The sequence below is a fragment of the Lithobates pipiens genome, unplaced genomic scaffold (genome assembly GCF_037356315.1).
Source record: "Lithobates pipiens isolate NorthernLeopardFrog02 unplaced genomic scaffold, aLitPip1_a1.2 Scaffold_18, whole genome shotgun sequence".
In the NCBI taxonomy this organism is placed as follows: domain Eukaryota; kingdom Metazoa; phylum Chordata; class Amphibia; order Anura; family Ranidae; genus Lithobates; species Lithobates pipiens.
The window spans coordinates 146,859,494-146,884,335 of NW_027507758.1; the positions used below are offsets into that span (position 1 = coordinate 146,859,494).

Genomic DNA, 24,842 nt, shown 5'->3' on the forward strand with positions numbered 1-24,842 from the left:
GCAGCGTAGTATACATGCTTGCAAACTTGTTACTTAACCACTTTCAGACCGGACCATTTTGCTGGTAAATGACCAGAGGTCTTTTTACACTTTGGCACTGCGCTGCTTTAACTGGTAATTGCGCGGTCATGCAATGTTGTACCCAAACAAAATTTGCGTCCTTTTCTTCCCACAAATAGAGCTTTCTTTTGATGGTATTTGATTGCCTCTGCGATTTTTATTTTTTGCGATATAAACGTAAAAAGACCGCAAATTTTGAAAAAAAATGATATTTTCTACTTTTTGTTATTAGAAAAATCCAATAAACTCAATTTTAGTCATACATTTAGGCCAAAATGTATTCAGCCACATGTCTTTGGTAAAAAAAAAGTCAATAATTGTATATTTATTGGTTTGCGCAAAAGTTGTCACATCTACAAACTAAGGTACGTTTTCTGCAATTTACGCAGCTTTTAGTTTACGACTGCCTATCTCATTTCTTGAGGTGCTAAAATGGCAGGGCAGTACAAAACCCCCCCAAATGACCCCATTTTGGAAAGTAGACCCCCTAAGGAAATTGATAAGAGGCATGTTGAGCCCATTGAATATTTTATTTTTTTGCCTCAAGCGATTGAATAATGACAAAAAAAAAATTTTTTTTTTTTTTTTACACAAAGTTGTCACTAAATGATATATTGCTCACACATGCTATGGGCGTATGTGAAATAACACCCCAAAATAAATTCTGCTGCTTCTCCTGAGTACGGGGATACCACATATGTGGGACTTTTTGGGAGCCTAGCCGCGTACGGGGCCCCGAAAACCAAGCACCGCCTTCAGGCTTTCTAAGGGCGTACATTTTTGAGTTCACTTCTCACTACCTATTACAGTTTTGAAGGCCATAAAATGCCAAGATGGCACAAAACCCCCACAAATGACCCCATTTTAGAAAGTAGACACCCCAAGCTATTTGCTGAGAGGCATGTTGAGTTCATGGAATATTTTATATTTTGCCACAAGTTGCGGGAAAATTACAAACTTTTTTTTTTTTTTTTTTTTTTCACAAAGTTGTCACTAAATGATATATTGCTCACACATGCCATGGGCATATGTGAAATGACACCCCAAAATAAATTCTGCTGCTTCTCCTGAGTACGGGGATACCACATATGTGGGACTTTTTGGGAGCCTAGCCGCGTACGGGGCCCCGAAAACCAAGCACCGCCTTCAGGCTTTCTAAGGGCGTAAATTTTTGAGTTCACTTCTCACTACCTATTACAGTTTTGAAGGCCATAAAATGCCAAGATGGCACAAAACCCCCACAAATGACCCCATTTTAGAAAGTAGACACCCCAAGCTATTTGCTGAGAGGCATGTTGAGTCCATGGAATATTTTATATTTTGCCACAAGTTGCGGGAAAATTACAAACTTTTTTTTTTTTTTTTTTTTTTTCACAAAGTTGTCACTAAATGATATATTGCTCACGCATGCCATGGGCATATGTGAAATGACACCCCAAAATAAATTCTGCTGCTTCTCCTGAGTACGGGGATACCACATATGTGGGACTTTTTGGGAGCCTAGCCGCGTACGGGGCCCCGAAAACCAAGCACCGCCTTCAGGCTTTCTAAGGGCGTTACAGTTTTGAAGGCCATAAAATGCCAAGATGGCACAAACCCCCCCCAAATGACCCCATTTTGGAAAGTAGACACCCCTAAATTTAGGGGTACACTAGTGAGACTAGGTAATAAATGGCGGGTGCCCTGAAACTATAAAAAAATAACTAACCAACCAGCGTCACCTGTAACAGTTATATGGTGATCACTGGTGAAAGGGTTAACTAGGGGGCAATCAGGGGGCTTTATGCGGTAGTATATGGGGGTCCCTGGCGCTATAAAAAGCTGCGGCGAACCTAAATACCTACCTGCCTAACTAGCGTCACCTGTGACACTAATACAGCGATCAGAAAAACGATCGCTTATTAGGCTGGGTTCACACTGGAGCGATGCGGGAACGCCACGAATGCGCGGCGGGTTCCCGCATCGCATGCCTCCCGGCGGCAGTTCACACTGCCCTATGCGAACTGCTGGGAGTGTCAGTGAAATGTTACTGACACCCCCAGATCAGTTCGCATATCGCAGTGCGATCTGCAAACTCGGATCGCATGGTGTGAACACCCATGCGATCCGATTCTGCTGCGGGCCAAAAAAAGGGTCCCGTGCGAATTTGCGGCGGGTGCGGCGGGTGTGGCGGGTGCGGCGGGTGCGGCGAATGGCTGAACTCGAATCGCACAGAGATCGGATGTGATTTGCACTGCAGTGCGGTGCGAATCACATCCGTTCTCATAAACCGCTGCAATGTGAACCCAGCCTTAGTGACACTGGCGACGGGGGGTGATCACGGGGTTAAACCTTTATTGGGGGGGTTAGGGGGGTACCTTAGAACTAAAGGGGGCTAACCCTAACTGCCCTAACAGTTATTAGTCACAAATGACACCCGCCGGGTGATCAGGGGGTTAAACCTTTATTAGGTAATAAATGGTGGGTGCCCTGAAACTATAAAAAATAACTAACCAACCAGCGTCACCTGTAACAGTTATATGGTGATCACTGGTGAAAGGGTTAACTAGGGGGCAATCAGGGGGCTTTATGCGGTAGTATATGGGGGTCCCTGGCGCTATAAAAAGCTGCGGCGAACCTAAATACCTACCTGCCTAACTAGCGTCACCTGTGACACTAATACGGCGATCAGAAAAATGATCGCTTATTAGGCTGGGTTCACACTGGAGCGATGCGGAAACGCCGCAAATCCGCGGCGGGTTCCCGCATCGCATGCCTCCCGGCGGCAGTTCACACTGCCCTATGCGAACTGCTGGGAGTGTCAGTGAAATGTTACTGACACCCCCAGATCAGTTCGCATATCGCAGTGCGATCTGCAAACTCGGATCGCATGGTGTGAACACCCATGCGATCCGATTCTGCTGCGGGCCAAAAAAAGGGTCCCGTGCGAATTTGCGGTGGGTGCGGCGGGTGTGGCGGGTGCGGCGGGTGCGGCGAATGGCTGAACTCGAATCGCACAGAGATCGGATGTGATTTGCACTGCAGTGCGGTGCGAATCACATTCGTTCTCATAAACCGCTGCAATGTGAACCCAGCCTTAGTGACACTGGCGACGGGGGGTGATCACGGGGTTAAACCTTTATTGGGGGGGTTAGGGGGGTACATTAGAACTAAAGGGGGCTAACTCTAACTGCCCTAACAGTTATTACAGTCACAAATGACACCAATGCAAAAAAAAAAAAAAAAAAAAAAAAATGACATTGGTGTCACTGTGACTGGGGGGCAGGGGTAATTGGGGGGGTGATCGGGGGGTAAAGGGGGGGTGTGAGTGTGCCTGGCATGTTCTACTGTGTGTGTAGAGTGTTGGTGCAACTCACCGATCCGCTCTCCTCCGTGTCGGAACGGAAAATACCGACACGGAGGAGAGAATACATCACTTCCTCTCCTGTGTTTACATTACAGGAGAGGAAGTGATGTCACGGGGGATTCCTATTCGTCGGGAGCGATCGCGAGGGGGTGGCCATGAACGAATGGCCGTCCCCTCGTCCGGGATCGCTCCCGCACGAATACCGACCGCCGCAGGCACCGGGCGGGGGCCCGATCGGGCCCCCGACCCGCGGGAGGCAAGGGACGTACATGTACGCCAATATGCCTGCCCGTGCCATGCTATCGACGTACATCGTCGTGCGGCGGTCGGCAACTGGTTAAATGCATGTTTAAATATACACCTTTGTAAAAACATGACTATGGGTGCATTTTAAGTATAGTATGTGTTTGGTCTGCAGAAGCTTATTTTTTTTCGCTGTTTTGAAACAGCATGGAGGTTGCATTGGATGCATATGTGCTTGGTTAAATCCTGCAGGACTAGTATGGAGCCAAGTGCAGTTAAGCAGGTGCATGCTTACAAACTAGCTAAAACTGTCAGTTGCTGAAATCTACGGTTGATAAAACATGTTTGCATAAAAATCTGTTTTTTCTTAAAGATATATGGTTATAATTGTTTGCATAAAGATACATGTTGATACAGGTTTGCATAAAGGGACATGTTTGCATAGATACGTGTTGCATAAATGCATGCTTGCTTATTGCGTTAAATGCATGTTTCCATGGGCGCGTATTGCATAAATGTGTTTTGCATAAGCACATGCTTCCATAAATGCATATTGCTTAAACGCATACTGGCATGTTTAATTTGTACTGCATTAATATGTACTTATTTACATTAAAGTGGGGTGCCCCTAAAAAAAAAAAAAAAAAAAATTAAAAGCCAGCAGCTATAAATACTGCAGCTGCTGACTTTTAATAATCAGACACTTACCTGTCCCAGGGTCCAGCGATGCGGGGGAACGAAGCCCCCCTCGTTCCCCGCTCCGCTCACGGCGCCGTCATTCGTACTGTGGGCACTGTGAAGCCACAGCCGGGCACCCACTGCGCATGCGCGAGTGGCACAGGGCGCCGTGATACGCCGCACAGTCATCTGGGACACGTGACAGGTCCCAGATGACTGTGCGGCGCGAGGGGAAGTGACGTCACCAGCCCGGGCAAGGAAGAAGGCAGACTACGAGGGAACCCCTAGCAACAGGTATTTATTTAGAGGTGAGTAAAAATATATATTTTTTTCCAATTATTTTTTTTTGATTTTTTTTTTTTTTTTTTACGATTTTTAATCACTTTTTTATTTTTTGGTGGCAACACCACTTTAAGCTGTATGCATATGTGCTTATTTGCCTGGGACTACATGCATATATGCTTATTTTGCCAGGGACTCCATGCATATGTGCTTATTTGCCTGGGACTACATGCATATGTGCTTATTTTGCCAGGGACTCCATGCATGTGCTTATTTGCCAGGGACTACATGCATATGTGCTTATTTTGCCAGGGACTACATGCATATGTGCTTATTTTGCCAGGGACTACATGCATATGTGCTTATTTTGCCAGGGACTACATGCATATGTGCTTATTTTGCCAGGGACTACATGCATATGTGCTTATTTGCCTGGGACTACATGCATATGTGCTTATTTGCCTGGGACTGCATGCATGTGTGCTTGTTTGCCAGGGACTACATACATATGTGCTTATTTGCCTTGAGCTGCATACATAAATACATGAATGGCAAAAATACTTGTCTGCCTGCATGTTTGCATAACTTAGATACTTGCATACGTAAGGGTTTGAATAGCTGTAAGCCAACATTTTTTTTAGGCCTGCATCCTTGGGGGACTGTGTATTAGGTTGGCTAATATAGTTGCTATGTTATTTACCTGTTATAACAGTCAAATGGTTCCAGAAAGGAAAGGCAGCTGGGGAGGCGGGTACACCGCTCTCAGGTTCAGTCATCTGGCAGTGTCCACATCCCCCTAATGGACAGTGGTTTCAGATGCATCTGAGCCACTGTGGTGTTTGGCATTGTAGTATTTTCCTGACGCATACATTTTTCATCAGATGGACTGCGACCGCATCACCTTGTTAATGCCTGATCTCTGTTGATTGAAGTCTTAGTAGGATCAAGCCTGGTTAGTATATTGATGTGACACTGCCTGGGAATACCAGATGCTGTAAGCTTTTCCCCACCTGGGTGAGGGAGGCATCTGAGGCTGCTGTGTTTGAGAATATCTCAGGCCAGAAGAAGAGGGTAGTTTTGCTCCATCTTTAGCCATCAAAAGCTTGATAGGTTAGGTACGCCTCTTTTGGCTTTTGGGGTCTGCCACAGAGTCGTCAGTCTTTCTTTTGCCTTGCATTTGACTCTTGGAGCAGAAGGTTTGGGTTCATTATTAAAAGAAGAAAAAAAAAACCTCAATCGGTAGTGGTCCCAAAACCAAATGGGGACATAAGGTCTAGCTTAGATCTTAAGCTGCTAGGCATCCTTCTCTTTCAGGTAGGCTCTGTCCATTTAGTGTTGTCCTCTCTATGAGAGGTAGATTTTGGGGGCCATAGTCATCAATGGCTCATATCTTCATGTGCCGTTTTTTTCAAATTGCCGTGCAAATTTGCCTTTTTTTGTGTGACTCTGTTCTTCGGGCTGGCCACAGGTCCGAGGGTTCATAAAGCTCCCAGCCCAGTACTGGTCTTGCTGAAAATGCAGGTGTGCCAATCTCAGTTTACCTCAACAATCTTTGTTCGGGAAGCAGTTTGTTCCAGTTTTTCCTTTGATACACTTCTGCTGGAGGAAGTTGTATCTAGGTCAAGGCACGTTCCCTACATACAGTTCTACATCAGGTCTTTGGTAGAGGATCAGTCTCTGTCTGGAACATGAAGATCCAGGCATTGGATTGCCAGAGGGCTCTGTTCCTGGGGTATAGCAGAGCTAAAATTGGTGGTTGATGGTTCGAGATCTGGAGAAGGGATGGGCAAAATAAACACTGATGCCAGCTTCTCCAGTTGGTTTGAAGGTGGCTATAGTTCAGTGGACTTGGTCTCCACAGGAGTCAATACTGCCTATCAATATGTTGGATTTTTGGCCAGTACGCCTTGCCCTGGATGTTGAGACAAACCAGTTGTAGGTGCAATCTGGAAATGCCTCCGCAGGCATATACATCAGCCACCAGGAGTCCTGTGCTCAGATAGGTGAACCACACTCTGTCTGCTGTCTCTATCACTAGTACATACTCCAGGTATAGAATAATGGCAGGGAGAACTGTGCAGGTGGATCTACTAGATTCCAAGTTCCACAACAAGTGGGAATAGGTTGTGTCTGGGATGAAAGTCCCACAGGCTATAGGGGCCGATGCACTGGTATCCTAAATAAGGGGATCAGTTCTCCCTTATTTGATGCTTTCCCTCTGTTTTGACTTCTCCCACATCTTTTGCGAAGAATCTGGCAGACGGTAACACTGATAATAGTGTTAGCCGAATTAGCTCAGGAGGGCTTGGTACGCTGACATATCAAGACTTTCGGGGGTCGCTCCTTGAACACTCCCAGTCCAGCAGGACCTAATGGTCAACACTGTTGAGCCCTGGAACCTGGTTTCAGGGAACCTCGATTACAGGACTTGGAAATATTTTTTTTCCTGGAGGAAGCCAGGAAGTGGCACCCACAGGAATATGAGTAGGAACTTTTCTTTCTCCAATCATTAGGGGAAAGGAGATTGGCCTTAAGTACCATTTTTAAGTGTTCAAGTTCATTCCCATCCATTTTTTCCAGAGGCTATTGTTTCTTACTCCTGGATTCATACTTCATACAGCATGTATTGTAGATAGTCCCACATGTCAGGCCACTCTTGTGTCCTTGGGACTGGGATTCGCTCTTGGCTGTCTTTGCAGGGGCCATTTTTTGAACCAATTGGGAGATTGTTAGTCCCTTATCTCAGAAGATGGCTTCTTTGGTTGCTATCACTTCACTAAGTGGAGTGTTAGAGCTGGCGGCTCTTTCATGCAGTGAGCCATTCTTGGTCGCACATCATAAAGTGATGTTGCGTCCTAATCCATCTCTATTGCCTAGAGTCGTTTCTAGTTTTCACTTGAATCAGGACAGTGTCTTGCTTTTTTATTTTTCTTCTAATCCACAGTCAGCAGGAGAAAGATTGCTACCTACTCTAGAGGTAGTTCAGACACTCGGTCTACTTGAGTTGTCGGCACAGGTCAGGAATCCTTATTTGTCCAGCCAGAAGAGCCCAGGAAAGGCAGGCAGCATCCAGGTCGATTGTTTAGCAGTGGATCTGCCAGTTTATCAATGATGCCTATGTTTTTAATGATCAAAATCCCACTGTTTGTTTTTCTGGGGAGAGATTCCCTACCAGGAGTGTGGTCCAGGTGTGCAAGACCACTATTTGGTCTTTAAGTTTGAAAAAGAAAAGCTGGTCATACACATGTTGATTCTTGCAGGCTTGCATAACTTGGATGGACACTTCTCCCACTGCTGCTACTGTAGTTTTACAGCTGACCACACAAGTTGTCAAAATATCCAAGCAGTCTACATCTGGTGCTGTTCGGCCGAAGATTTTCCATCTGCACATTTGATTTTTTTTAATCAAATGGTGTTGGGCAGGAGGTGGCTGACAGGGCCATCCACTGAGTAATTAAAAAACGGGCAAATATCTTTACATGTATGGCCAGGTTAACTCTGTACGTTGGCCACCTTATTAAAAACATTGTACTTTGTGGCTGGTATGTTGTATCAGCTATTCTCAAAGTGTATCTAAAGCCAACATTTTTTTAACATTTTTATTGCAGTCTGTGTCCCCGCAAAGGAAAGGCACCATTTTTTATTTATTGTATTTTTTTAAGATGACCTTTATCGCCAGAACCAAAAGTTAGGGAAGGTCAAACGTTTTGGATTGTCACCAGAACAGTGACAGCTGTTTACAATGGGATCTCTCTCATTTTGAAGAGATTTCTTTACACTGCCTGTGCAGTCTGGAGGATGGAAAGTGATGGGACGTTGATGGCAAAAAATAAAAATAAAAAAACTGACAGCAGTTTGACCCCTCGTCTACTTCATTAAAAAATTACAAAAAAAATAGCATTTTTATAACAGCTTACCTGTAAAATCCTTTTCTTGGAGTACATCACGGGACACAGAGCCATAGTTATTGCTATATAGGTACCTTCAGGTGATTGACACTGGCACATCCAATACAGGAAGTTCTCTCCCTATATAACTCCACCTCCTACCAGGGGCACCTCAGTTTTGTAGCAAAGCAATATAAACAACTCCCAAAAGAGGGGAGGGACCTCTGTGTCCCGTGATGTACTCCAAGAAAAGGATTTTACAGGTAAGCTGTTATAAAAATCCTATTTTCTTTATCATACATCACGGGACACAGAGCCATAGTTATTAACTATATGGGATGTCCCATAGCAATGCTATTTGGGGGGAGGGAGACGCAACCCACAGGGCGCCCACAGACTTGAGGACCTATACCGCTGCCTGCAACACACTGCTCCCCCAAAGGTGATATCCTCATGCCTTTTTCCATCAACCTGATAAAACCTGGTGAATGTATGTACTGAAGACCAAGTTGCAGCCTTAGAGATCTGAGCCATGGTGGCCTGGTGATGCACCGCCCAAGAAGCACTAATTGCTGTGGTAGAGTGCGTCTTGACTTGAAAAGGTGGAATCTTACCTTTTCAGCCATAAGCCTGAATTGTAACTTGCCGAATCCACTTAGAAATAGTGGTTCTCGATGCTGCCTGACCTTTCCTAGGACCCTCTGGCAGTACAAATAAGACATCAGTCTTCCAGATCTGAGTGGTCATCTTTCAATAGACCTTGACTGCTCTCACCACATCGAGACAATGTAGTGACTTCTCTTCCCTAGACCAGGTTTTGGACAAACAATGGTAGGACAATATCTTGGTTCAGGTGAAACCCTGAGACCACTTTAGGCAGAAAACTTGGAAGAGGACCCACCACGACCCGGTCTCATGAATATTCAAATATGGCTCTTTACAAGAAAGAGCAGCCAATTCCAAAACCATCCTTGCTGAGGATATAGCAAGCAAGAATACCAACTTACTTGTCAGAAGCACTAACGGAGTATGCTGTATCGGTTCAAAGGCCTGTTTTTGTAACACTGACAAAACTAAGTTCAAGTCCCAAGGGTTCAAAGGTGATCTAACTGGCAGATTAAGCCACATTACCCCTTGCATAAAAACTAGAGGTTGGCATATATCGGCCGATATTTGGTGTTATGAATTAATCAGCATTGGCCGATTATGCTGATAAGAAAAGGCAGATTATAACTCCCCAGTGTGAAAGGTGTCTAACTGTTAGATTTTATGAGATGAAGGGGGAAAAAAAATCGTCCTAACATATCGCCCCCAAAAAATCATATATCGGCCGCCACAATTTCTAAATATCAGCATCGGCTAGAGAAAAAAACGTATCGGTCGACCTCTAATAAAAACCCGGACCAAAGAAGTCCGCTGTCACCCGCCGGCATCCGATCCTACTTGCTAAAAACAGACCGATGGGGATTCGTTCCCCATCCATCCATCAGATCAGAGAACAGTCAGATGGAAATTGACAAGTAGTTAGTTTCCATCCTACCACCCCATAGAGAACAGCGCGCTATGCAGAGTGGACAGGGACCTGTCATCTGCCTGCTGAGCAGGGATCAGCAGAGAGATCCCCTGCTGAGCAGGCAAATCCACTTGATGGAGTCCACCCCGTCTGAAAGGGGCCTAAGTGAGACTTTCTCTTACCAAATACAGGGAATGCATTAAGGTAAAAAAACATTTTCACTTTAAAACCACTTTAAGCAGATATGCAGAGTAATTGCAGTAGCTAATCTGGCTAATATTCAAATCTCCTTATGAATAAAGTAAGTGTAAGTATAAAAGCCACATCAAGAAAAACACTGCAATAACGTAAAATATATGCTCATTAAAATACATTGTCATTCCCTTTTATTTGATTTAGTTTACACACTGGAACATAGCTGGTAAATGTCTTGATATTCATGTTTTGTTTTTATTTAACCGAATGTTTCTAATATATTTTCAGGTCTCTTTCATCGGAGTCTGTGAATAACTCTCTTTTCCATCAAATTGCGGAACATTTGCAGCATCAGCAAAATCTTGAACAATTCCGCCAGCAATTTTTGGAGCAGCAACATACTCCAAAGGTGACTATTATGATCTGTTTTTCACATTGAAAAAACACGATGTGAAATCACAAGGGGGGGGGGGGGGGCTTGCTAAAACTGGGGCAGACAGAATCTGGGGCAGCTTATCCATTGTAACCAATCAACTACTCCAGTTTTCCCCTTATTGTGAATTGAAAATCAGTTTTATGTTAGAAAAGATTTTAAAAGACTGTGTAAAATGTTGCTGATCTTTTCTGGTCCTATATAGGAGAAAAAGGTAAGTGATACTGTCCTAACTTTGTTGCATGTGGTAAGATAATAGGGATTCTCTGCACTCTTAGGAGCTATAAAACCATATTGAAGGCTGTGAAGCTAAAGAGGGAAAAAAATAAATTGTATTTTTTTGGTACTTTTCCATTATATGGAAGTCATTCATTTTGTTACATGACTAAGAGGGGCAAAGTACAATGGTCTTGTATTGGGCTGTGCTGATTGGGCACTGTGAAATCTGCCAGTGGTAAGCCCCTGTCCCTGGGAACAGTAAGAAGGGGGGGAGTTAGAGACCATGTTACCACTCACTATAATCTGACGGGCAAATATTGTCGTTATGGTTCCCACAGTAACGCCTTTGTAGCCAACGATGTCCCTTGAATTTTGCCATAATCCGCAAACCTCCCAAATTTGTAAGTTGCAGGAAAGAAAATTGCGCAATTCCCCCATCAACACTGTCATGCGGAGCTATTTTGTTCTCCTGGCGGGGGGGCATAAGGAGCCACCCATGCCAGGAGAACACAATGATTATTGCTGGCGGCTATAAATGGTTTGAATGGGCTGGTCCCTGCAACACTGGCCTACATTCAAACTGTCTCTGGCCGGCTTAGGTCCCATTGCATTTAGTCATATTCTTTAAGTAATTGTTGGATTGCTGTGATCTTATAGGTTCTCCAGGTAGCTGTTCAGGAAACCCAGGAAATTATGTCTGAATCGGAAAACTCTGCTACACCATCCCAGGATGACAGCCAGCAAGCATTTTTAGAGAAAGATCTGCCTCATCATAATTCACAAAATATACAGCAAGAGGTATTGTTTTCAACATTTATTGGAGTCTTAAATACGTGTTGCCCAGACTGAAATACCACCCAAACAACCAAATAGATGTTATTTCACTGTAATTGAGGCTACTTTTTTAAAACAAAGTTGGTTTCACAGATTGTTTGTTTGTTTTTTGTGTCGTCTTTGAGCTTGGTAATGTGCTTTTGGGATCTTGAAGGAAAAAAGATACATAAGATATTTTAATTGATGGAGGATTATAGATTACTCAGATTAAAGTTTACTAAACCTTTAGCAACCATGTTACATGTTACACCCGTATTTAGGGTGTAACATGCTGCTAAGCGACCACCCCACCACTGTTAACGATGTGCCAGCAACTGTCAGATTTGAAATTGATGGAGTCCCCCACAGCATTTGTTCACAGGGATCTGTACAAGAACTACGAGTCTTGTCTGACACGACGTTAGACAGACTAGGAAGTTCTCAAATACAATTCCCATAATCACCACACTTGTAGTCCATTGACAGTTCCTCCAGCTCTCGAACTGAAAGCCCATAGAGATGTACAGTCAGAGAGCTGGAGAAATAAGTTGCAGGAGCCTGGCATTGCGGGTCTGTGAAAAAAAAGCACTTTTCTACTTTTGCGAAAATTCGCTTTTTTTTTTTTTTTTTCTTTCTTTTTTTCTTCATAAAGGTGAACTTGGCCTTTATTGTCATGTCTGGTAAAGATGTCCAGAGATCTTTATTGCACTGGGTACAAGTCAAGGGATTAAAATGTATCAGCGTTACGTTTATAAATATATATGTATTGAATTTTCTTTTTAAGGATATGGATATTGAAGAAATACAAGATGTAACTGAGGAGATGTTTGAAAAGGAAGAAAAGAAGATAGTAAAAGATGAAAAGCCAAGGACACGTTCCAAATCACGATCAAGGTTTCATACTTTACCTCATTACACCATAGAAATCAGAGTATTTGGATAAATTTTGTCTTAAAAAATGAGAGCTTGGAATGACAGCAGTAGGTAAAAAAAAAGTGTTTCCCCCATGCGTTCATTGGAGAACACAAATAACTTATCCTAATTGTACAGGACACAGGCAGAATATGCATACACTGTGGGTTTTTAGGGGGGAACCTTCATGTGATTGGACACTGACAAAGCTTTAAAGGACATACCCTCCCCCAGGCGATACCCCTATAATCCTAACCCCATTCTGTGAATCTGCAGTTCTGCTCTATTGTCTAAAAGTGATGGACCTTTCCTCCTTCATGGAGAAACTTGACTATAAAAAAAAAACAGGGCTATGTTTGGAATGTACTCACTTCACAGTGCAAACTTTTCAAATTTGGTGCTAAAATTCAGCCACCCAGTGCTTATTCACAGGTGGATGACCAGGTGTTAAATCACACCACTGGTCACACACCTTACCATTACTTCAGCCTGGAGCCCTTACAAGGTACTCAGGCGCTTCCATCCCCCTTTTGCCACAAGGATTCGCTACAGGACATCTAAACCTGGGTTACATTGTACTCCTTACAAGACATGCTTATGTTATACTCCAGACCCTATTCCGTGAATACCTCAGCTGGCAATACCCACACTTGTTGCTCTAGGGAAACCAAGCGAAAGGGGACCAGTGCAAAATCACAGACAATCAGCCTCAGAATGGTCTGCACAGCATTAAGCCTTAGAATGGCAACGCATCTTTCACCACCACAAGAACCAGTTCTAACACAGTCTCGGCATACAATTCTAGTTCTGTTTCAGGCACGCACCAAGTGACCTATTTGATTAAAGCAGAATTCTCTGTATCTATGTCACATTTCAGTTGTATGGATTGAAGCCTTAATATAGCGATCTTCGTCCAGGGCTCAAAAATGCCACTCCTACTCCTGCTTCTCAATGAGAGTCGGCTCTTGATATGGCAGACAGAAGAAAATAAAGAACATATTGATGAAATATTGGCGGAGGCTGCAAAAAAAAATAATTCTGCCCCTGTATTGAAAAGAGTTTCATGTGACAGGCTTGCAGACGTTGAAAAGCTTGTTTTCTCTGTCCATAAAAGCCTTGGCATTGTGCAAGCTGACTTGCCTCCATCTTCCCATGCCTCTTTGGGTACCAAGAGACCTACAAAACCCTGCAAAACGTTACTGGCCCATGAATAGATAGAATGTGCAGGCCATGACAGCACGGTCACTCCTGAAAGATTTTTCTCTCCTCACAAATTTTTACAGAATTTTATTCATTGGATAAAGTATTTACAAAGAGTAGGCTATTCCTGTAGTTGATCCTGCTGTCTCTATCCAAACATCTCACTGTACCTTATGAAGATTTTTTGTCTTTCAAAGATTCTGCAGATGAAAACTTTAAGATGCTTCTAAAAGCTTTCTGTAACCACTTGCCAACCTGCTTACACAGATATACTGTGGCAGGTCGGCGCGAACTGACGTACCTGTACATCAGTCCGTAAAAGCAGGATAGTGGGCACGCACCGCAGATTCCGCGGACTCGATGTCCGGCGGCGGCCTAAGGTCACGGCGATGAGAGGCAGAACGGGGAACTGCCTATGAAAACAAGGTATTTCCCCGTTCTGCCTAGTGACATGCCCGAGATCTACTGTCCCCAGTGATCAGGAACTGTGATCTGTCCTGTTCAAAGCAGCTGTCAATTGTCAGTTAAAGCGTCGCAGTGCCGCCGTTCTGGCATATAGTGTCCGTCCATTTGATAGTGTCCGCCCCGTACTGCGCAGGCGCAGAGATTGCACAGTATGGAGCAGAAGGAGATTTGGAAAATCTCCGAAGATGAACGGCGCCTGCGCTGTGAGTGGAGGTGCTAGCCCCACCATCCAAGTGGACATAGGGCTGCAAATATTAGAGGGCCCCTCGCGGGCTCGCTTTGCTCGCCATGCTGCGGGCATGGCTTTGCTGTGCTCGGCTCTTTTTATTCCAACTCTATGTCCACTTGGATGGTGGGGCTAGAAACTGGACTCACGGCGCAGGCGCCGTTCATCTTCAGCTATTTTTGGAATCTGTGTGTACTGCATGCGCAGTACACAGCGGACACTATTCGATGGGGGACACAATGTGATTGGACACCGTATTGCAAAACAATGCTCTGGTCATTAAGGGGGCAAATCCTTCCAGGGCTGAAGTGATTAATCTTGCAGGCCCAGGCCTGCAACCTGCTCTTGCTGTAGTTTCAGTATGCCAAAATCAAGCTAACTGGACTAGGACACTGAACAACCAACATGACCCTATATTTCAGGACGTGCAGTTAGCCAGCAATTGGCTTCTGTGCTAATATTCTTTATAGATGCCCCTAAAACACTTCATGAGACAAAATTCCAGTATCTTCATTCAGGTGTGCAGAATCTTATGGCTAAAACTTGGACAGCTTAAAGAGGACGTAAAGTCTTATTTTTTAATTGTATCTACAGGGAAACCTATAATAAGGCTTACCTGTAGATACTGTGAATATCTCCTAAACTTGCACAATTTAGAAGATATTCAGAGTGCATGCAGCTGATGCAATTGCCAGACCTTCAGAGGCCGTGCCCTAAATGGCAGCTCCCGTGTGATTGCGACGTCTTCGCGGCTTCGGCCACTCACAGCGACGGAGGCCACTCACAGTGATGGAGCGACGCGATGCATACTAGCTCATTGTGCTTTTTTATCTTAGAGGTTTTCTTTCTTTTTGGTTTTGTTTTTTTCTCAGGGTTTACAACCTGTTTAAGTTGCCTGCACAAGGCACCTCACATGTATGCCTTTCCAAAGCACCCAATTAGGGTTCAGAACGACAATGCCATTGTGATTGGCTATATCAGCCATCAAGAAGGCATCAGGAGTCTGGATGCCTTGAAGGAAGAGAACCTGATCATATTTTGGACAGACATTCCAGGGTGATTTACTAAAACAGGACAGCGCAAAATCTTGTCCATGGTAGCTAATCAGCTTCTAACTTCAAATTGTTCAATTAAGCTTTATCAAAATAACCTGAAAGCTGATTGGTTCCTATGCAGAGGTGCATCAGATTTTGCACTCTTCAGTTTTAGTAAATCAAACCCTCACTGTCCAACAATCTCTCTGCAGTCCACATTCCAAGAGTGGACAACTGGAAAGCAGATTATCTTAGCTTCCATTGTGTGAATCAAGGAGAATGGGCCTTTCCTACAGATGTCTTTAATCTCCTATATCGCTTAAAGGAGAAATATAGCCAAAGCTCATTTGGATCACAGGAGTGCAGTTCGTTTTTCTCTCCTGTGACCCGCGCTCTGCTGACGTTACCAATGTCATTCCAGGAGCTGTGTCATCCCAACCACGGAGTCTGGATCTGCCATTTGCCTGGGCTGACACCCGGCTCTTCCCCCTCCACAGCTCAGCGCTCCAATGAGCTGCTCTCTGCTCGCGGAGCTCTGAAAACCAAGTGGTCGGCGGTGTTCAGTCGCTCGGTTCTCAGTGCAGAGGTGTCGGGGGACAGCTACATCCACCTAGGCAAGTATGAAACTGCAAAAAATAAATAAAATGCCCTTTTCTTTTAAATGGGCAATTGTGGATGTGGGCACCCTAGTCTCCAGATTCAGCAACAAACTGCCTCTGTTTGTTTCCAGAATCAAGGATCCTCTGCCTCTAGCCTCAGATGCCTTGATAATACCCTGGTCTCAGTTCAGGCTAATTTACGCCTCCCCTCCAGTGCAAATCTTATGTTTTCTGCTCAAGAAAATAGAGCAAGAGAAGAGACCAGGGATTCTAATTGCACCTGGCAATCATTTTCTTTTTTTTTTCTTTCCTTTTTTGTTTGATGTGAACACAGACACTTTAGTCCCAGAGATTACTTTGTACCTCACACTCTGGCCTTCGTACAATCAGGTGTTGACCAGAAAATCAAATGCAACAGAATAACCCTTTGTGCTGCCAATCCCAATCTCCCCCCCCCCCCCCCCCAATTCTTACAGCTGCTGTGCATTTCTATGTTATTCTCATACATATAACCAATTGTGATATAAAAAAAAAAACAGTGTGAAGTGCTAACTAATTTATATAGCGCCAACAGTTTGCCCCACGCTTTACAATATGGGGGGGGGGGGGTGCAGTACAGTTACAATAGTTTGGTACAGAAGGAATATGAGGGCCCTGCTCATGAAGCTTACATTCTAAATACCTATGCATCACAAAATACATCAAACATTAAATCAATGGCATCTGCCATACTTAATTTTTTCATAACTGCTAAAAGTCTGCTTATAATAATTAAATTCGTGATGTGAGCTTCAACCAATAGTTGGCGTCCCCTACTAGTCCACTTTCAGACTCGGCATAGCAGAATATTTGCTTCTCAATGATGTTGAACTGGAATCATCAGGGTTGGAGGTCTGCCCCCTGGAGGTTGGCCATTCAATGTTGATCTTTCCTAGACTTAAACTATTAAAATGTAGATGGACGTAGTTGAAATATGTTTTAAGTTGGAACTGCTTTCCGGTCATGAGGTAACCAGTATGGAAGATCTCAAAATTCAAGACGCCCACTAAGGCATTTCCAGTTCAACAGCTAGTACAGAATATTCTGTACAGGGACTGGCTGTGGGCAAAGTCTGTGTCCCTCGTAAGCAGTTTGCTCAGCTTTACCTTGTTAAGGAGGCTTACTACAAAAAGTGAATGGTTTCAGTGATTGATCCAGCTATTTTTTACAAATACCTGATGGTTCCAGTTGAGGATGTCCTGGTCTTTAAGGGCCATGTGGACCAGAGGTTGGAGGTTGAAAACACCTGCTGTGCTCTATCTAGCTTGGCTATTCGACTGACAGTGGTTTCCATGACCAGTTGTCATATCCTTGGTCTTTCTCCACCCTATTTGACCTGTCCACAGTCCCCTGTACTTGCACTGCTGCGCTCTGAAGGGAATCTACTTTGTGGGTTATCTAGACAATGTCCACCTAGGCCCTTTCATCCAACATCCTGCCGACAATAAAGACACTTCAGAACTTTGAGCAGATCCTCAACAATAGGAAATCTGCAATGGAACCGACCCATCTCTTGGGGTACCTAGTCTTGGACCAGGCTTGGGTTTCTCACGTTTCAACTCTCCTCTCCTAAAGGCTCCCATCAGTCTGGTTTTGCGTAAGAGTTCTGACCTTTGATGGTAGCCTCCTTTAAATCAATGAAGTTTGCCCAGTTTCATTCCAGGCCCTGAAGCTCTGTATTCTAACTGCATTTGATAAACTGCCCCAGTCCCTGGATCACCCCATTTGCCTGTCCTGTGAGGCAGGGATTTTTATGACCTGGTGGATAACCAGTGCTTGAAACAGGGAAGTAATTTCCCCCATTAACCTGAACAGTTGTTGCTGTCTGTCAGGCTGGGGAGTAGTCCTTGGCCTGGCATTTTTCTTATACTACTTTCAACAAATCAGGAACTAGCTGGAAGCAGGAGAGATTATATGGGCTGTCCAAAGTTCTGTTTGCCAGTGTCCAGTCACATGAAGGTGGCTGCATTTATCCCAGTGTCTGTGACTAATGGAGTCAGTATCCTGTACTGTACTGACCTGTAAAATTATTTTCTTAAATGTAATAAATCCCTTTATTTCTACTTTTACTCCAAAAAGGTCACCTAGAAAAAGACGTTCAAGATCTCGATCTGGATCAAGGAAACGCAAGCACCGAAAACGTTCTCGATCAAAGTCAAGAGAAAGAAAACGAAAGACCTCACGCTCATATTCAAGTGAGAGGAGGGCTCGAGAACGAGAAAAAGAGCGACAGAAAAAGGGTTTGCCTCCTATTCGGTCCAAAACTCTGAGTGGTATGCATACCATTTTTTTATTTACTCTGTACAGTATTTTGGGATGTAGTTGCATGCAGTTTTAAATTGTAAATGTTTTAACACATGTGTTTTCAACCATTCTCAGTCTGCAGTACTACACTCTGGGTTGGGCAGGTTGACAAAAAGGCAACGCAACAAGATTTGACTAATGTGTTTGAAGAGTTTGGACAGATTGAATCTATTAATGTAAGTAAACACTTTCCAGTTTAGAACTATTGTTTTGTCAATTTCTTGATTTTGACTGTAGATGTTTATATGTATGACCAAGAATGAAGTGCATTGAGATGTTTGCCTATCCTTCCTTGATCCTGTTGTTAGGCTACAGTGACTTACCACAATCTCCTTACCAAATAAGCTGATATGTTTACCATCACACCCACAGTGATATTGGTGCTCTAGAATTTTCAAAGAAAGGGGAATGATCAACTTCTGCTAGCACAATGATTTTCCTATAGAGACAATCAGCGGAGCTCATTAAGCACCTGATTGGTGCAAATAGTGCTTAAATTGACAACATCACTGCCATGGTTTGCCCAACACATTTTCTTCTGTTAGCCTTTCTAAACCATGTCTTATTGCATTCACGGCAACTTGTGTGTCTGCCTATGGAATCTATTGATTGCAAAATGTTATGTTAAAATGGGGGGTTTCCTTAATCACCATGTAGGAAGATGCACTATATTACCAAAATAATTCGGGCGCCTTTACACGCACAAGAACTTTTTAATGGTATCCCAGTCTTAGTCTGTAGGGTTCAATATTGAGTTGGCCCACCCTTTGCAGCTATAACAGCTTCAACTCTTCTGGCAAGGTTGTCCACAAGGTTTAGGAGTGTGTCTATGAGAATGTTGACCATTCTTCCAGAAGCGCATTTTTGAGGTCAGGCACTGATGTTGGACGAGAAGGCCTGGTTCACAGTCTCCGCTTTAATTCATTCCAAAGGTGTTCTATTGGATTGAGGTCAGAACTCTGTGCAGGCCAGTCATGTTCCTCCACCCCAAACTTGCTCGTCCATATCTTTATGGACCTTGCTTTGTGCACTGAACCATCCCCAAACTGTTCCTACAAAGTTGGGAGCATTAAATTGTCTAAAACGTCTTGGTATGCTGATGCCTTAAGAGTTCCCTTCAATGAAATGAAAAGGATCCAAGCCCAACCCCACACCATAATCCCCCCTCCAACAAATGATTTGGACCAGTGCACAAAGAAAAGACCACAAGGACCTTGATGAGAAATTAGAATTGCCCAGGTTTGTAATAGATTAACTTTAAGCACCATTAACAAGATTGTTTGTAGGTACTCCACTAAAAAACAAGGATTTTGTACATTGGAAGTCATTGAAACCATAATGCCCCGTACACACGAGAGGGATTAAGTCTGACAGACCTCCAAAGGAGTTCCGCCGGAGTTCCGCCGGAGTTCCGACGGAGTTCTGGCGGACTTTTCGACCGAACGGACTTGACCACACACCATCACACCAAACTCCGACGGAGTCGAACGTGATGACGTACGACTGGATTCGACGTAGGAAGTTCCTAGACAGTAGCCAATAGCTGCCCTAGCGTCGGTTTTAGTCCGTCGGAGTAGCACACACACGAGCGGATTTTTCAAAGGGGACCGGGTCCGGCGGAGTTCCGTCGGGAAAATTTAAAGCATGCTTCATTTCTAAAGTCCATCAGACTTTAGCTTTGCTAAAGTCCGTTGCAGCCCACACACGATCGGATAGTCCGCCGGACTCAGTCCGTCGGAGTTTGGATGTCGAAAAGTCCGCTCGTGTGTACGGGGCATTACAGTGAATAAAAACAGTCTTATTTAATAAGCAAAACATACAATTACATTGAAATAGAAAAAAATGCTTCGTATAAACGAATTGTCTTTTTGCTATATGTGCATCCTCTGGGACATTTTGAAGTACCCACATTGTTATAAATTTAATTTATTCTATTCTATTAAAGAGGTAGCAATACTTATATCTGCTCCAATGGTCCAATGCCCTCGAGGTCCCTCGGTGGCACCGGCATCCTCTACCAAGCTTTTTCCAGGTGTCAGTCTTTGTATGTCTTGATATGATATTGCTTCCACACACATGTGGGAGTCATTTATCCTGGCACATTGGCACTGTGCTGCAAATGTAACCGTTTACATTCTGGAGATGGTTGTGGACAGGCAGTTAAGTATATTTTATTGCAAAAGAGACACTGCATGTCTCATCTGCAATAAAGAGCCTGCCTGCGGGCAAAAAATAAAACAGTGCCTTTAGTTACACTTTAAGAAACATGTTTTAGAGGTAATTGACAATCTGACAGGTATTGTGTGCAGAAAATGGTACTTTAATATTTGTGCTCAATGCAAAAAAGAGGTTGTACAATTCTGGTCTACATTGTGGTATATCAAGCTAACTTGAAATGGATTCAGTCAATGTTTGTCCCTGCAAATGTATGCAATATTTTTATTTTTATCCAATATATGTAATGTTTTTAATATTTTTATTAATATTTTATTTTTTGTACTTTTAACTATTCACAGATGATTCCACCTCGAGGCTGTGCCTATGTTTGCATGGTTCACAGACAAGATGCATTCAGAGCTCTTCAGAAGCTTAGTTCTGGCTCCTGTAAGATTGGATCGAAAATCATCAAGGTATGCTTTTGCTAAAAGTCATTATAATAGAATAGTAGGCCTTTTATGTCATTGCAAAAAAAGTTTGATGTTACACTTATATAGAGAACGATGCCTTACACACACAATATAACACACAATGAAATAAATAATCATCCTAAAACAAAAAAATGAAATGTAATGCACGTTCACCTTCCCCTATTTTTCAAAACCCATGTAAACAGCAATTACAAACTAGATTTAATATTCATATTAATTGCATTTATAGCCCTTGGGGCAAGAAAACAAAATCTCTAAATCTCGTCGTTCGTACCTTATTATTTCTAAAACACCTTCCCGACTTTCCCAAAATAGACAAACCGCGGTTGCCCCCCAGCCGCCCAAATAACAGCTAGTGACAGATTCAGCAGCCACTGCAAATTTAATGAAACATGCAGAGTTAACAGGCCACACTGCCTACCAAACTCCGTCATTAAAGCGGAGGTCCACCCTAAAGTGGAGCTTCCACTCATTGGAACCCTCCCCCCCTCCGGTGCCACAATTGGCACCTTTCAGGGGGGAGGGGGTTGCAGATACCTGTACAGTACAGGTATCTGCACCCACTTCCGGTGTAGATTCTGCAGAAGCTACGCCACTTTCCGCAGAATCTACGCCCCTTTCCGAAGGTCCCCCGCTACCTGCTGGGAAACACACGGATCCCAGAGACAGCGGGGACCATCCTTATTGTGCAGCACGACTCGCGCATGCGCAGTAGGGAACTGGGAAATGAAGCCGCAAGGCTCCACTTCCTGATTCCCATACCCAAGATGGCGGCGGCAGCACTCGAGAGACGAACGAGAGATCGGCTTCGGGTGCCGACATCACGGGCACGCTGGGCGGGTAAGTGTCATTATTTTAAAAGTCAGCAGCTGCAGGCTTTAAAAAAAAAAAAAAAACGACGGACTCCCGCTTTAAGTCTATGGGGCCATGCTGCAACCGCGAGCCAAACGATTGGCTTGCAGTTGCGGTGTGTTAGCCCCGTTATAAACTTCCATTCAGCAGAAAAATTCAGGAGCAGCAGAATTGCCTACTGAACACCTGACAGTAGCTGCTTAATGGCACTCTGAAAAGCGATCCACCATGGACCACTTTTTAGAGCTTCAGCTAATGTGAATGTATCCTAAGTACGTTATCAGTGACTCATCACTGATTTCCCTGGTAAGATCTGCTGTGTCCAATCCTCCTTCTGCTTAACCTTGTTTCCATTACTATGCACTGATATTCTATACTAATCACCAATTATGATTTTTCAAAACAAGCATTACCACCAGTGAGCGAAGGGTTGTCACTTTACTTGACTTGGCTGTGAAAATAGGCTGGTATCCTTATGGCCAGAAGTAAGCAAGATTGCTTCTAGCAGCCTTTATAGCTCAGGAGTGGATGGGTTTCATTTTTTACTTTTGGGTAGTAAAGGGCCAATAAAGATACAAAAGACAATTGCTCTTCATCAATACAACTACTATGATCTACTGCCTTTGCAACAAAAGTCACCCAGTAAATCTTCCAGGTTACACAATGCTGCCATCCACTTTATGTTTCTTGCAGCTTTATAAAATTGTTGCAAAGTGGCAAATAAATGGAAGCTGTGGGATAGTAAAAAAGGTGAAGTGGGTTGCACACTGCCACCTAGTGGTAAAAAAACATAAGGCTGCTGCTACCACCAAATGTGTTTCCACATCCGCAGGAAAATAAATGATAAATATGTGGTACCGCTGCCCAAATTAATTCAGAAATGTAATATATATATCAATAAATAACTAAAATAAAACCACATTTCATATCATAATAAATAAAGTACTAGTGCAAAAAATAAACCAGTAAAAATTTTGAGAGATGATTGTGCAAAAATACAGTCCAGTGAAAATTGTGTTAAGATAGTGATTCTTCTTAGAATTTGTGCAGAAAAAGAAAAGTCTCTATTCAATTTATTTAATAAATGTGAGTGCATCTTATGAAACTGGATTCTGTGCGATTTGTTGATTTGATTAACCCAGGTACTGCGTTATTGGAGGCTGTTTTTCTCTTTATATGTTACCTATGAGCTGCTTGTGAACTGTGCATCCACTCTAGAAGGAGAACCAGATCACTCTTAGCCCTTGTACACACAGTCGGAGATTCCGACGGAATGTGTCCTATCAGACCGTTTTGTCGGATATTCCGACTGTGTGTGGTCTCCATCGGACTGTTTCCGTCTGAGTATCCGACGGACCAAGTTTTCCAACTTGTCCGTAAAATTTTCCGACAAAATGCTCCGATCGGACATACTCCGATCATGTGTAGCCTACTCCGACGGACAAAGTGCCACACATGCTCAGATCAAATTCCTAGACCAAAGCTATTGGCTACTAGTCTGAACGCAGTCCCATTGTAACGAAATAACGTCATCACGTTATGTACAATCGGATTTTCCGACAACTGAGTTCGACCGTGTGTATGCAACATCACTTCCGGGCCTCTTACCGGAATTAATCCGTCGGAATAACTCAGACGGATTTGGTTGACGGAATCTCCGACCGTGTGTACGGGGCTTAAAGGAACCTGAGCATCATTATCTGATCCATGAGATTGATATCCCTATATGCATTATTGACCCTTTATGGGTCTGATATGAAGGTGAGCATGCACTTCACCTGGTGAATTAAAGCACAAGCTGTAAAGTGGGGGAAGACTGCATTTATCTATGAAGCACTTTATTGAATAGAGACTTTAATTTTCTGCTCTGCATCTGAACACAATTTTCAGTGGACTTTCTTTTGTATTTTGGCACAATTCAATCATCTTTATTTATTATAATATGAAATGTGGTTTTATTTTAGTTATTTATTGATATGCTTATATATCGTACATTATTGTGTGTGAGAAATATATTGTACGTTATTGAATTAATTTGGGCAACGCTACCACATATTTATTATTTATGAAGCTGCGGGATATTTCCAGTGCTTTAGGAATCTGGTCCCTGGGCACATAACTGCAGCTTTTGCTCTACTCCCAGCAGTTAAAAGGCTATTCGATAAGGGCTCATTCATACCATCTATTTGCAGTAAAGCACATTAAATGCAATGGTGCAATGTGGTGCCATTCATTCTAAATGGCACTTCACAATGGCTGTGCATTGCATGCACTATTTTTTGACAGGGAACGGCATTTATTGTGCCAACGCAATTAATGTACGTTGCAGTAACATGCATTTTACTTCAGATAGATGCTGTGAAGAGGCAAAAGTTACAAGTTGATTGATAGAAGTTTAGTTTGGACAGCATTCTTGATTGACATGTGAATGCTTCAGAAACTTATTAGCAGACATTTTAACTTGTGGCGATAAAAAGACTAGTGTGTCTTCAATAATTCCAAAGAAGGAAACTGCTGCTGGCCCCAACACATTGGCTACTATGCAGAATTACATAAAATTGAAATATCTCACTTTATGTACAAGATTGAGGATGTTACGATACATGGATTAGTTAGGATCCTTATCCACTTGCCGACCTGCCTCAGTATATATACTGTGACAGGATGGCTCCTACAGGCACCACAACATACACACTCATCGCTGCCTGTTTCTGGATTTCGGGCATACACCTTCTGTTGATTGGACACTGGCAAGCTTTTGAGGACACGTCCACTGGGCGCCATCACTATATAACCCTACCCCAATGCTGAGCTGGTGGACCTCTTCTCCTTCATGGAGAAATGGCTCTTCGTTTAACTCGTTTTTTATAGCAAGGACCAAGGATGTTCTAGTG

General features: G+C 43.4%; 1 protein-coding gene across 7 annotated transcripts in view; it reads left to right on the plus strand.

The window, feature by feature from the left end:
• The window catches only part of SCAF8 (SR-related CTD associated factor 8), a 315,849-nt gene that overhangs the window by 90,454 nt on the left and 200,553 nt on the right, over positions 1 to 24,842 (plus strand). For all 7 annotated transcript variants that reach the window (XR_013276655.1, XR_013276654.1, XR_013276656.1 and 4 more), the window contains 6 exons: positions 10,493 to 10,613; positions 11,514 to 11,654; positions 12,454 to 12,563; positions 18,224 to 18,417; positions 18,524 to 18,624; positions 20,965 to 21,078. Coding sequence is in view for 2 of the 7 variants with exons in the window: in XM_077486236.1 (XP_077342362.1) it covers positions 10,493 to 10,613; positions 11,514 to 11,654; positions 12,454 to 12,563; positions 18,224 to 18,417; positions 18,524 to 18,624; positions 20,965 to 21,078 (781 nt within the window). In the remaining 5 variants the exon portion in view is untranslated. The remainder of the gene's footprint in view (positions 1 to 10,492; positions 10,614 to 11,513; positions 11,655 to 12,453; positions 12,564 to 18,223; positions 18,418 to 18,523; positions 18,625 to 20,964; positions 21,079 to 24,842) is intronic.